The sequence below is a fragment of the Callorhinus ursinus genome, unplaced genomic scaffold, assembly GCF_003265705.2.
Source record: "Callorhinus ursinus isolate GAN/ISIS: 27379988/994484 unplaced genomic scaffold, GSC_fseal_2.0 scaffold116, whole genome shotgun sequence".
NCBI lineage: Eukaryota > Metazoa > Chordata > Mammalia > Carnivora > Otariidae > Callorhinus > Callorhinus ursinus.
In genome coordinates this window covers 63,519-78,256 of record NW_027397178.1, presented here as the reverse complement: position 1 = coordinate 78,256, position 14,738 = coordinate 63,519, and the positions used below count along the sequence as shown (strand labels likewise).

The 14,738-nt window shown below is 43.1% G+C and overlaps 1 protein-coding gene and 2 non-coding genes across 3 annotated transcripts; 1 reads left to right on the top strand and 2 right to left on the bottom strand.

Annotated features, from left to right (window-relative positions):
* Positions 1-2,773: 2,773 nt before the first annotated feature.
* On the bottom strand, positions 2,774-2,846 carry TRNAT-UGU (transfer RNA threonine (anticodon UGU)). Its single transcript has one exon. It is a non-coding gene; the product is annotated as a tRNA-Thr (tRNA).
* A 1,552-nt stretch (positions 2,847-4,398) lies between these two features.
* Positions 4,399-4,470, top strand: TRNAP-UGG (transfer RNA proline (anticodon UGG)). The gene has a single exon. It is a non-coding gene; the product is annotated as a tRNA-Pro (tRNA).
* A 4,992-nt stretch (positions 4,471-9,462) lies between these two features.
* OR6S1 (olfactory receptor family 6 subfamily S member 1) lies at positions 9,463-10,458 on the bottom strand. Its single transcript, XM_025883720.1, has one exon. It carries the CDS (start codon positions 10,456-10,458, stop codon positions 9,463-9,465), a length of 996 nt encoding a protein of 331 aa, XP_025739505.1.
* Positions 10,459-14,738: the final 4,280 nt, after the last annotated feature.

The following is a 14,738-nucleotide window of genomic DNA, read 5'->3' as shown; positions in this document are numbered from 1 at the left end:
TACTTACAGTCCTACTCCTGGATTTGAGCAGGCAGCTCCCCTGGAGAAAGTAGAGAATTTCCCAGGAGTGTCAAGAGCAATGAGTGAAATAAATGGAGGAGGGAACTAGGACTCTGCAAGAACCAAGGTCCATTTTCCAGAACCACTTTTTATGATTTTCCCCTTCCTCATTCAAACTCCTCTTCCGTGTTCTCCTAGGCCCCCTTCATTTCACTTCGATGACTCCTCTTTGATGTTGCCTTCCTTTTCACCCACCTCTCACCAAGAAAATCTTTGGCACCCGAGGTTTTCACAAAAGAGACCATATTTTTCTCAGAAATGGAGAGATTTCTCTCTTAGCCATGTGAGTATACAGCGACAAGGCAGCTGTCTACAAGCCAATAAGTGGGGCTTTGGCAGACACCAAATCTGTCGGCACCCGGATCTTGGATTTCCCAGTCTCCAGAACTGTGAGCAATACATTTTTGGTGTAAGCTACAATGATATTTTTGTTTTAGCCGCGGAACTGACCAAGACTAGCAGTTTTAGGTTTACAGCAAAATTGAGTAAGAAAATACAGAGTTCCTACATACCTTCTCTCCTCCCTACCCACCGCACAGCCTCCTTCCCATCAACCTCCTGCACTAGTGAGGTACATTTGTTACAGTGAATGAACCAACAATTATATATCATTATCAATTCAAGTCCATAGTTTACATTAGGATCTACTCTTCGTATTAGGCACTCTATGGGCTTTGACAACTGTATAATGACATATATCCACCATTACACTGTAGTATCATACAGAATAGTTTCACTGCCCTAAAAATTGTGCTCTGCCAATGCATCCCTCCCTCCCTTTAACCATTGGCAACCACTGATCTTTTTACTGTCTCCATAATTTTGCATTTTCCAGAATGTCATATATTTGGAATCATACAGTATGTAGCCTTTTCAGATTGGCTTCTTGCACTTAGTAATATGCATTTAAAGTTTCTCCATATCATTTCCTGGTTTGATGTCTCATTTCTTCCTAGTGCTGAATAAATATTCCATTTGTATCAATGTACTACAGTTTATTGTGGTTTTTGTGTGGACATACTTTCAACTCATTGAGGTAGTTACCTAGGAACGTGATTCCTGGATTGCATGATAAGAGTGTGTTTAGTTTTGTAAGAAACTGCCAAAATGTCTTCCACCGTGGCAAAGAGTATGTTTAAACTTCATTTTGTAAAGTTAAAGCACTGTTTTTCCTAATTAATGTGATGTATACATGTGATATATTTTGGAAAAAAACCCAAAACTATGAAGAATACAAATCACCCACAAATAACTATATTTTGCCATATCTCCTTTTTTCATGTATAAATGATAAACTTATAGAAGCAGAACAGAATACTTGACCAAACACTGTCCTTTTAAGGTTCCTGATTTATAATGCTCAGTGCCCTCCAGAAGCTAGTGACATTCTACAAGAATGTCATTCTCACTACACCCTGGTCAGTATTAAATATTAACCAACATTTTCTAATTTGGTGATGAAACAATATCCTCTCGTTTAAATTAGTATTTCTTTCTTAGTAAAGGAGGAACAGCTCCATATGCATATTTAGGCTTTTGCATTGCTTATTCTCTATTGTGTATTTATCCTTTCCAAGGGCAGATTTTCTAATGTGTTTCTCCTTAACCTCTGATTTCTCTAGTATACATTATTCGCAATTATGAAAAAGTGTAGGTATCTGGAGAGGTTGAGGGATGTCACCCCAATATTTAATCAACGTAAACTGGTCCCAAAGATTAGGAGGTAACAGATTCAAATCTAATACGAAAGCCATTGGTTCACATTTCCCAGTAAACCGAGTAAACCGAAGCACATCTACTGCATGAAGCACATCACAAAGACGATTAAGTGAAGTTAAGTTTCTTGGCCGATGGAAAGTGCTCTCTTGTTGCCTGAAAATAGAATCATAGTAAATGTTTCAGGTGATCCGGTTGGGAGGATAAAACTTTCCGGAAATTGAGGAGACACCGTCAAGGTACGACGCACAGCCCTTCGCGCCGGAACCGAACCAGCGATTTAAGGACGACGGCAGCGGCTTCCCTCTACAGCTCTCCGCTCTACCAGCTGAGCTATCGACGGGTGCGACACCACTCCCTTAGTGTAGATTTTTGTGGATGTAGTAACAGCTAGTGAGACGTTTGGCCTCTTTGTATTTGAGGTTCAGACTAAGATTGAAGTCCACCAAGTCCCCGGAGAGTCTTACCTATAACAAATCGAATCCCAGGGAATAGCCTGCGGCGTCGGACGCGGTCTCTGAGTCCGAGAAAGTGAGCATGGAAGCAGAGCGGAAGCCCGATGGCGGCGCATCTGCCTAGCGTCTGCCCTGCGCTGCCCGATTAACCCGAGAACCGGTCGCTCCAGAGGCGCAGGAGAAACCCGGCGCCCGGCTGGCTGCACTTGGGAGGTGCGCAGGACTCCACGCCGCCGGGGTCATGGCTATCAATGGGCCTGCGTTGCCCTGTTCCGCAAATACGGAGGTGTCGACTCCTGCCAACCCATTGTGTCTTCTAGCAGAGACTTGAGTAATCTGGTTCCTCTCCCGCTTACTGAAAGGTACAGACACCTCACTTTTTCCTCGGGATCACAGGAGCCCAGATTCTCTGATCTTCTGTCCTGGATCTCCAGGATCCGACTTTCCCAGAAAGATTACACAGTGCTTTTTTTCTCCAAGTCCGTTTCAATAAGTGGACAAAAACGGAGAATGACGTTGTGGGAAAACAAGCCACCCACTTAAGGCTCCAGCGAGATTTGAACTCGCGACCCCTGGTTTACAAGACCAGTGCTCTAACCCCTGAGCTATGGAGCCGACATAAGGTCCGTTTTTACGGTTGAATCCCTTGTTTAAAAAAAAAAAAAACAGGGATTTTTTTTTTTTTTAATCCAACCAACTGGCTTTGTTACATCTGAAGTTTAACAGACGATTCAAATTCAAACTTGAAAGGAATTTGTTTTGAAGGAAGTACCTTCAAACAAGCGAGTGAGGAAGAAACATGTTCTTGACTAGGCCTAAACTAGGATGTAAGGCTTCTCCAAGAGCACTGGGTGCTCGTCAGCCTCAGTCCTGACAAGTCCCTGAGCTCAGGCCACAGCAGGGCGTCGAGGGGAGGGAGGCCTGGGGTCAAGTGGGGTAGGGTGAGGGTGCCTTACAGAAGAGAAGGAATGGAAGACATGGCAGCAGCCTCACGGTCTCCAATCTGCTCGGATTCCTAAAACGAACTGCTCCAGCTCTTATAGATAACGTTTGGGGTTGATTTGGCCGCAGGAGCAGTGAGGACGTGAAGGCATCCAGACCTCCCTCCTCTGCTCCCCAAGCCTTTCCCCGGAATCAGGCTCGGCCACAGTGGCGCCGGGCCTGAGATCCCTCCAGGTTTCCTGAAGCAGACGCTGGCTAAAAGAGAGCGAACCCTTTCCTCGGTCCTTTAACGCTCTCTGCTAACAACTTGGAGTGCGAGAGGCAGCTTCTTCTCTGGTTGTAAATGCGCAGCCTGAAGTCCATAAAAGATAGAACGTGGCCACTCGTGGGAAGATTAGAAAGGGAGCGCTCCTCTTCTCCTTTCTCTCCTCTGGTAGCCCGCCCAGGAGTCTGGTGCCTGGTTCAGGAGATTCAGTAACTATTTACCGAGTTTGCACCCTGTGCCAGGAACGTGTTAGGCACAGGGTAGACAATGTGATCAAGGCAGACAAGCCAGAGCCCAAGAACTTCGTTCCCCAAGCAGAAAGCCCTGCAGAGCAAGGACAACGTCCTCCCTTCCCTTTCCACTCGCCACCTTCTGGGTGATAGAGAAGCGGCAGGTCCAGACTTCTTTGAAGGAGGGTATGGGAAGCCGGCAACTCTTCCCCGAGGTCATCTTCTGCCCGCCCATAAAGGGTACCTTAAATCTAGACCTAAAGCACAAAGTTTATTATGTAAGGCTGAAAGGAAACAGGCAAAGCATACATGCAAGGGTTGAGAGAGAGACAGCCGAGCGGACTAAGGCAGTGCTTCTAGGATTTGACCTCCATGGGAGCCATCGTGTCGAGTTCTTCCGCTCATCCTGGAGGTAACCTCTGCCTCTTCGTGACGTCACTGGTTCTTATTGTTCCTATATCCTTACGTCTCGGGACGCCTGCGGTGGTTCTGGTCCCAACCCTGTAAAGCAGCCAGACCCCACCTGGGGAGGGTCCACCGACAGACTCGCAGCTCAGCCTGAGCTTCTTCATGAACATTCCTACCTCTGGAACGGTTCTTCCGAATGCGTACATTGATGTTCTCGAGGTCTGGAGGAAACCGCTGGGCTTATGAGCAGCATCAAAAACAGTATGATGCAGCTAATTGGATGAATGAACATTCCAAAAGAGGAAAACGAGCCCTCAGGGCCGGCTCGTTGGTCTAGTGGTATGATTCTCGCTTTGGGTGCGAGAGGTCCCGGGTTCAAATCCCGGACGAGCCCAGTTTTTTTGATTTTTGGTTTTTGTTTTTTTGTTTTTCTCTCCACCTCCCCTTTAGAGCCAAATAAAGCCAACACCATCCAAGCCTAAATCCACCTAGGTTGAGGCCCGTCCCAGCCTGGACCTGTTTCGAGATCAGCTTCCGGGCAAGTTGGACCTTCTGTGGACCAGTACAAGGACAACGAAGATGCTACCGCGAGCCAAGGGCTTCATGATATCGGGGGGCCCCAGTTTGGCTTTGACAGGATCTTTTGTCGGGAATAGCTTGCTCCGGCGATTCTTACCCAGGTACTTCGCGGGGGGAAAAGCTAGTGCACTTCTCGCTAGGGCATTTCACACGGGACAGAGTGGTACCTGGAGGTGTGTTAGGATCACAATGCCGGGCCAGAATCCTCTTCCTGAGGCCGGGGTCCACGGCAGAGATCAATTCGCGGTGCGGAATCTAGCCCCGGCCTGGGAGCCCCGGCCGGGTGAGGAGCGCCGCTGCGCTCTTGGCTCCGGACACCGTCTAGCCCACAGTCACAAGTGCCCCGGCACTCTTCCGAATAATGCAAAGTTGCAGCCTGGGGACCCTTGCGCTCCAAAGGCGCAGACATCCATTCCATGCAAAGAGAGCCCAGTTGAGTATTCTCCAAGACTCAATATAACGTGGTGATATCAAGTCGCCTTGCCATTTCTAGCAAGAATCCACCAGACCCCTTAGTGCTCTTTGATTGCTTACCTGGAAAACCAGCCGGCTGCAGTGTGAGGTGTCTACCTGAAACCTTACAGTGTGGTTGCTTCCGGTTTGTAGAAGTAGCCCAAACCTGTGAACTGCTCAAATGATAGGCCTTCAAGTTTGCTTATCTTCCAAAACTGCTTGTACAAGGGGAATCTTTGACTGGATTTCTGACACGATCATATTTGTCCTTTCCGAGGTTCCTATCTTGGAAAGGTTATGTGGTCAGGCAAGAATCAAGGGTTTGGTGATTGATGATTGGAAGGAGGGAAAAGAGAGGGTAGAACCTGCCAGGATGCCCTGCCTATCAGTTAGCTATCCTGCCAGAAATGTGATATATCTAGCCTGGGCTTTGATGCGTGGATGTCTTTGCTCCTGGGAGATGCACAGTAGGAAGTTGGATATAAAGTCCTCAGGTCAGGAGAAAGATTCAAACTAAAGAAAGGAATTTTAAGAATTAAAACCACAGTAATTGTATGCATGGTGGCAGGTGGGAGCTACACTTGTGGTGAGCACAACATAATGTATAGACTTATTGAATCACTATGTTGTACACCTGAAACTAATGGAACATTGTGTGTCAACTACAATTAAAAAAAAACAACCCACAAGGTGGTAGTTAACGTTGGCTTGGAGAAGAATGCACAGGAAAGAGCATTCCCAGAGAAAGAACTTAAGGACAGGCTCTGGTGATCACCAGTGTGTAAAAGGTTGAGAATGGAATCCAGTGAGTGGAGGAACTGCAAAAGAAAGCATCATGGCAGTCACTTGCTCTGACCCCTGATTTGATTCCTCAGGGGCTGTTGACAGCCTTTACCAGCATTTAAAGCAGAAAGTGTAGGGAAGATGTTGTATTCATTCTGCCCATGGGTGTTATTAACTGAGAATAATGCTTATATTAATGTATTAGCTTGCAGTTTCCCAGGTGAGACAAATATTTGTAAAGTTTTTTCATAATACTTACTTTTTATTGTTTTTATTTTAATTCTAATATAGTTAACCTACAGTGTTATATTAGTTTCAGATGTACAATACAGTGATTCAACAATTCCATACATCACCCAGTGCTCATCACAAATGCCCTCCTTAATCCCCATCACCTATTTCACCCACCCCCCAGCCCACCTCCCCTCTGGTGACCCCAGATGACACAAATTTTGTGTATGAAGGCAGAACTTCAGTTAAGAATTCTCAAAGATGACTTTTTCCTAGAAGCAGACAAATGTGTTGATTGCTGCATGGGAAATTTTTTTCTCATCTGCTGTTTCACTGATAATAACCCTCTAAGTGTTCTAGCTGTATGTGAGAGGTTCAGCTTCGAATAGTCACTGGAATAAGCTTAATGTGGGAATGAGTACTAACACTCAAACTGCTGGTTACTTGAGTTTAGCATCTCTCTCAGGGCAGTGACTATCATTTGCTCATGAGTCTTTAATTCATTCAACAAATATTTCCTGGGCACATCCTATGGACCAGGCTGTGTTCTAGGTGTTTGAAATGCATTCTTATTTTCAGCTTCCTCTTGATTTGTGAATTCTAGGAATAACTTTACAATTAGCTAATATTTAACAGCTTTATTGAAGAGGATACACCTGCAAAACAAAACAAAGTGGCTGGAAATGTGGTGAGAAAACCAGGCAAATGCAGTCCCAGGGAACCAAAGAACAAAGCTATTTTAAATAAGAGTCCGAGATCAGTTGTGTGAAGTGCTGCTGACATTCAGATGAAGGGTAAACAATTCCTTATGGAACAGGAACTTGTAAAATAAGATTGAAAAAATAAAATTGCAAAAAAAAAGGAAAGGAAAAAGAAAAAAGAAAATTGCAGATTGCTTCCTAGTACAATTTTTATTGTGATATTTCCATTCCTAATCACATTCAATTACCTAATATTTGCTCTTATGCTCTGTTAGTAAAAATGTCATTTTGTCAGACTCACTTTTAAATTTTACAATGGTCTTATTATATTTTGACCTAGAGTCATATATATATATACACATATATAATCTTTACTTTATATATTAATATAACTATATATTATATATTAATAGAATTAATATAATTTTATTATATATTATAACATCTATATCTGTATAATCTGTGAGTTCCTTGGCAGCAGGGACCATGCATATGTATCTCTCCTTACCAACTTCTTTCTCAGAACATGGTACTCGATAAACTTTTATTGAATTGAGTCCCAAGTAATTTCCCACAAATAAATAATTTTGAAAATAGATAGTTTAATGTGCTTTATTGCCAAAATATGGCGGTGGTTCTTTCCAAAAACGCTATAAACTGTTATATGAATTCTTCTCCTTGGCCACTCTCTGGGATTGGCTTCAGATTTTTAGGCTCTGTGAAAGTAGGGAGTTTTTAACTTTCTGGGCAGCACTCCTAGGTCACCCCAGAAGAATTCTTTTTCCCTTTCAAACCGCTGGTCATTCCTTCCATTCCTTGAGTTTTCACTCAGAAATACTTTGGGGATTGAAATATTTAGTGTGTGTGTGTGTGTGTGTGTGTGTGTATTATTAATAGAATTTGATGAGATCATTACTATTTCCAGTGCCTGCTGAAGCTTTATGGCCGTCTTTTTGCATGCTAATACTCAGCTTGCCAATTTTGCAGCAGTATGTTGAGGTTGACGTGCTTTCCATACTTGTATATATATAAGCATTGTCTCTCTGTATACAAACAGACTCTAACATGGGATCGATCCCCATTTAATGGGTGATAGCCTCTGAAAACTTCTCTAACAAGAAAATACTAGAGAGGGTAAATCAATTTTCATGTGATTTCCAATGTTGTTTTGTAACCCCCCTTGTCATCCCTACTCCTTTGAATTATTATTTATCTCTCAGTCTTCCTCTCTAAAATCAAGGCTGCTTGAGGTGAGGAACCATTTCTTGCTCATCTTAGCATATATCAGAGTATCCAACAAAGATGCTTCACAGACCTTTGCTGAACAAATGAATAAATAAATGGGAAAAAAGTGAATGAATAAATAAATGAATTTTTGTCCAAGATGTCCAAAGGCACCACAAATAGGAATCCTCACTCCCTTTCAAATTCAGTGAGGAACATAAAACGTACCACAAAGTCTGGTTCCTGGTTGGTACAATAACAGTTGGCATTCGTAATTCTTTGATATTAAAGGTCCTTGTCCCAATTCCAATTTTACTAAAAACAAAACAAAATTGAACACAACAGATAAAAGAATGTAAAAAGTCGACAAATGAAAGGGACGTAATCCAGTGAAAAAATGATTGATGTCTTTAATTCATCTTTGTAATACAGTACAAATTAGAAAACCACATTAAATGCTCTTATTTGTGAACTTTCTCTTGGATCTGCTTTTGCAAAGACACCTGGGATTATTGTGGAGAAGTGAATAAGTCCCTTATTCAATTTGCTTTACCTCATTTCCACCTGACAGTAAATGCAATGTTTTTCATAAAGTGTATATAAAAATACACAGATAATCCATTTTTAAATTTTTATTTATTTTTAAGATTATAAGGAAATTTTCCTTAAGATTCTTGATTTTCATAAACAACTGAAAGACTCTACTGAGAACTTTAATCAGTTTTTAACTTTTGGCAAAGGTCACAAATAGATCTCTCAAAGAATTGGATTAAAACCGTGGATCTTCGGGGCACTTGGGTGGCTCAGTTGTTAAGTGTCTGCCTTTGTCTCAGGTCATGATCTCAGGGTCCTGGGATTGAGCCCTACAATGGGGCTCCCTGCTTGGTGGGAAGCCTGCTACTTCCTCTCCCACTCCCCCTGCTTGTGTTCCCTCTCTTGCTGTGTCTCTTTCTGTCAAATAAATAAATAAAATCTTAAAAAAAAAATCTGTGAATCCTCTTCCCAGACAAATGCATATAAGGTCAAACACATAAAATTTACATACAAATGGGGCTTATAAATTTTTTTTTTTAACCTTCAAATTTTATTTAAATTCTAGTTAGGCAATAAGTTTCTGAAGCCCATCCTTAGACTCTTTGGTGACTATGGGCTCTTAGGTTAAGATCTCACAGATTGGAGGATCTTATGATGTAATGATGGTATTGATTATGATATATCAACAATAATAATATGGATTTATAGATGATATAGATTCAAGGAATTTTGCTTGAAAGAGAAGGGCAGCCTTGATGACTTTGAAGTTCTTCCGTGGTTCCAAAATTTGGCCATTTGGTGATGTCCATGATGACCATAGGAAAGAGAGAGACAACGGAGAAGACTTGGACTCAAGACTGGTTATTACACTCCCTTCACTTTCACTTCACTGTCTTCCTATTGAAACTCTTAACAGGTAGAAGATCCCCCAAAAAGCCTGCTCCCACCTTCCTAAACATATCTTTCAAAGCTTCCTTGACGCACTCATTGCGTAAGGCATAAATGAATGGATTCAGCAGTGGTGTCACAAATGTTGTCACCACGGTCACTGCCCAGTTAGTATCCACAAAGCCACTCTGTGATGGTCGCACATAGAGAAAAATGGCACTTCCATAAAAGAGAGTCACCACAATCAAGTGGGAGGTACAGGTAGAGAAGACCTTCTGACGGCCTGAAACAGAGGGGATGCGCAGGACAGCCAGAACTATGTGGCCATAGGACACAGCAGTAATCATTAGTGAGGATACAATGACAAGAGAGGCCAGTACAAAGTCAGTTTCCTCCAACTTCTTGGTGTCGGTGCACGCCACGCGGAGCAGTGGGCCACTGTCACAGAAGAAGTGCTGTACCACAGCATCCTGTTCACAGAAAGGAAGTAAGGCCACAGCGACTGTGGGGCCAAGCACAGGGAAAAGTCCCCCCATCCAGCAGGCCAAGACCACCTGAGAGCACACAGCACCATTCATGAGCAAGGGGTAGTGCAGAGGGTGACAGATGGCCAGGTAGCGATCCACAGACATGACAGCCAACAGCAGGAACTCAGACGCCCCAAGAAAGAAGTAGAAATAGAACTGAATAATACAGGCAGCAAAGGAAATTGTGCGTTGCCTTGAGAGGAAATTGCTCAGCATCTTGGGAATGATGACGGAAGTGAGCAAGATCTCTAGGCAGGACAGGTTACCCAGAAAGAAATACATGGGAGTCTGCAGGCGAGTATCAGCTCCTACCACCCCAACAATCAACATGTTGCCTGTTAGAATCAGCAGATAGACAAGAAGGAAGACAAAAAACAGTTCTGTTTTTGTGCTGTTCAGATTCGGGAAACCTGCCAAGATGAACTCGGTCGCACCGCTGCTCTGGTTCTCGCCCAGAGCCATTATCTTTCCCGCCTGTGGGACAACAGGAACATGATCCTGGTGAGGACACGTCTTCTCCAGAACAATCCTGAAACTTATTTTATCGTGATATGGCACACATATCCCCACTTTCTCCAACTCCTGTTAAGATTTGAAGAACCTGAGGTCCTCATCTAATTACTTTTAAAGCTGGAGAAGATTTTCCAGACAAGGTAGCTAACACTTAGGTATGAAAATGCCAGGAGCCTCCATTCTCAGATCCTAAATGGCGTTGCCTCATTTTTATAGTAATGAGATCATTGACCATCTGAGTTGGACAAAAATATCAAAAAAAAATGATTTCATGAAGAATATGATTCCCATTCCACCAGGATCAGGACTTAAGCAGACTGCATAGCTTTGAATCCCATCATCTCCATTTTCTAGCCAAGTAGCCTTGGAAGAGTTATTTAATCACCCCTGTGCTCCTTGATCATGAAATGCTGTAAAACGCAAGTGAAATAAGAGTGCAAAGCATTCAAAAGAGTTTCTAGCACTTAGCTGACAAACGATGTGGTAGAGAAAGCTCTATAAGTTAGGGCACCAGACTCTAGATTTGGCTTGCCATTTCCCTTGGAAGGTGATCAACGCATCCAGCTCATTTGTCCTTCAACTGCTCAGCTATGGGATGGGTCATAGGACTCTAGGTCATTAGTACATCTATTTTATAAAATAGATGTACTTTTTCATGAAGAATTTCCCCCAGCAACCTAAGGGCCTAACTGAACTCAGCTTGTCATAAAATGCTTGCCTATCTAAAGCAAGTTATGGCATATTTAAAAGGGAGAATAGGGCTAAACTACACTGAATCATTCGATCAGGTATCCACATCTATTTATTTAATGTCAACGTTAAGCTAAGTATTCTGGGGAATATTAGGATGAGTTTCCTTTTTTTTTTAAGATTTATTTATTTATTTGTTTATTTATTTATTTAGAGAAAGAGTATGCCCCTGGGCAGGGGGAGGGGCAGAGGGAGAGGGAGAGAAGCAGACTCCCTGCTAAGTGCAGAGCCAGACTTGGGGCTTGATCTCAAGACCTGAGATCATGACCCTGAGATTATGACCTGAGCCGAAGTCAAGAGTCAGGCACTTAACCGACTGAGCCACCCAGGCACCCCTAGGATGAGTTTCTTATGTTCCTTCAGTCCATGATACCAATCCAACACTCTTTCACAAACCTGGGCTCTATTAGATGACTTGCCAGAGATAGAATCAGGAATTCCTGGTAATTACTCACGAAATCAGAAAGGAAGTCCTTAATATTTGATTCAAATCCTTCCAGTTTTGAAGACCACCACCAGTTATAAGAATCAAATCAATGATATCCTGAAACTTGGTTCAAAAAAATGCCTCAGTTATTAGAATACTGGTCACGTTTACCCAGGCAAAACATGAGAATTGACCTTAAGACCTTGGTTCTCAGCCCTATTTTTCTCTGGCACACTCCAGAAGTCTTTGTTCCCAGCAGACAGCAACCTCTTTGCTTACAACGTCTCAACTGTGGGCCCCACCTGAGTAGGAACATTTTTGTACCTTTTTCTAGGATAAAGCAATTCTGTGGTCTTTCGCCCTAGGGATTCCATTCAGGGACTTATCTTCCTCCAGCTTCCATAGAAATTGCCTTCCTCTCAATAAAATCATTCAACTCTTCTTCTGTATTGATTATATATTAGGTGCTAGCTATACTTGGTGATTTAGAAATAAAGGAGACATTGTCACTATCTCATGTAGCTCACTGCCTAATGAGAATGACAGAGAAGGTGATATGTATCACAGATGGAATGTCACAGGTAAGAATAGGGCCTAAGGGGGCACGTGGGGAAAGAACCAGATTAAGATTTAGAGAGACAGGAAGTGTTCTGAAGAAAGATGATGCCTAAAATAAATGCTAAAAAATGAGTATGGATTTGATAGGAGAGAAAAGAGGTTTTTAATGGAAAAGAGCAGCATGTGAACATAGTACATTCGGGTTGAAACACAGAATATAAGATGTGGAGTAGAATGAGATAGAACTAGTCACCTCAAAGGGGACTCTTTCTGGCTCTCTGTGAAAATATTTCCACTGAACTGAACCTAACTATATCTTAAGTGGGAGGAAGATGAGTCCCAACCCTAAATATGGAAGGACTCCCTCCTACCTACCCCTGAATCTCCTTGATGTGTCCATGAGGGTGGGGATCACCTTGTAAGAATTCTCTTTCCCTTTTTATGACTCAGTGGTCTCCTCCACCCTGGTCCTTTTCATGCCCTGTCATGTGAGGCTAACAATAATAGCCTGGAGTTCCTAAGGATGGGCAAAGCACTTGGGAAAACAGGCAGCAATTGGGTAATCTGCTTCTTCTCTTGTGCTTTTCTCTTGGATATAATTCTTCAGATGCTGTACTTCTGCCTTGCAAACAAAGGGGCTTTCTGATCCTGAGGCGACTGCTTCACACAGCCCCTTCTTACGGCCATGTGCAGGTTAGCCAGCAGCCCCACATTTCCCTCCCTGTGGAAACAGTGTCTTCTGCAACGTGATCACTAGATAGGCTTGAACAGGCACACTTCAAGTGAAGGACAATGTCTCACCATGCTCCAAGTATGGAACTCTAAGAATCAATGGGGTTGGAATACAAAGGGTGAATATGGAGGGGTTAAACGATTCATATATGAAAAGACTTACTGCACTTACCTACAGTTCCTTTCATTTCTAATAGTTGAAAAATATTCCATTTAAAGCCAGGTCTTCACTTTTTTGCTGATGAGTTTATGTACAAACTGCCAGTTTTCCTCCCTGAATCCTGGCATTAGCCTAAGGGCAGAGAAGGAAAAGGCTGAAGAAGTCATTGGTTTCTAACCAATCCCTCCATTGTAGGATAGGATCCTTTATGCATAACTTCAGTTTTCAATGGAGATTTCTCCAAATGAGGATGGATTAATCTAGACATCAGGAGCCTGGCTAGCAGCAGTGCCTCCTAGAGAAGAGAGCCGCAAGTACTGAGGTAAAACCACGAGAGAGAAAGAGAAAATAATTCTTAAAAGACCCAAGGGAGATTTGCAATTCAATGGAAATTTCCCAGACTTCATCCGTGAGAAATCTGAAAGAGGCTGACCCATCATTCAGCAAGGGATGACTAGGAATGTTTCTGCCTCTATCTGCCAACACCCTCAAGCCCAGCAGCCCCAAAAGTCCTGGGGGGCAATACAGTGGGAATGAGAGAAAGGATGGAGTTTGACCAACTGCGGAAGGCCATAGTCATCACCCAACTTTCTTCTTCAAGGCACTCATGGGAAATGTTTATTCCCCAGATAACACAGATATTGTGTCTTCTCCCTGAGGACTTAAAATGATATTGGAAATCCCTACCCTGGCTTCTGGGTTGGCAAGTGATAGGAGCCCCCAGGGTATGATAAGATAGGGAAAGATTCCCTGAACCATCTCTAGCTTCTTCGGCTTCTCCCAGCCTTATACTTTATCCTCTAATAGTAGCATATACCGTACCACAAACCCAAACACTGTGTAGAATTCTGGACCATTGTTTACATTTTTCCATTTGTGTCTACTCTATCCCCCTGACCAAAGACTGGACTAATTCCTATTCATACTCAATGTATTCTGGTGCATATCAGTTCTTCTGAGAATCTTCTCCTATCTACCCTCCTCAATCCCACCACTCTGCCCATTCTCCAACCTGACCTGGGGCACATTCTGCTCACCTCAATCTCGATACTTAACCTATTTTATTGTAACTCTGCTTTCTCATCTGTGTCCCCTCCAGACTCTGAACTCCTAGGGTGAGAGTTATGTTTTGTTTTTTAAAGATTTTATTTATTTATTTGAGAGAGAGAGCACATGAGAGGGGGGAGGGTCAGAGGGGAAAGCAGACTCCCCGCCGAGCAGGGAGCCCGATGCGGGACTCCATCCAGGGACTCCAGGATCATGACCTGAGCTGAAGGCAGTCACCCAACCAACTGAGCCACCCAGGTACCTGAGAATTATGTTTAGATCTCTGTATTTCCTGCACCAAACACAGTGCCTGGAACACATTAGGTGCTTAATAAATGGTATGTGAAATAAACTGCTCTGAACCTCAGACTTGAGGGGCAGCTGCTTTTGTGAGGTGAATACCAGTTAAATGATGGGAGCAAGAGTACACAGATCCCCCTGGGACTAAGTATGGCTGGATTTCACCCTTCTGGACATACTCCTTTTTAGAGAAAACAAAATACCTAAATGGAAGCATGGATGAGGCATAAGAAGTGTCATCACTTTATATTTTGA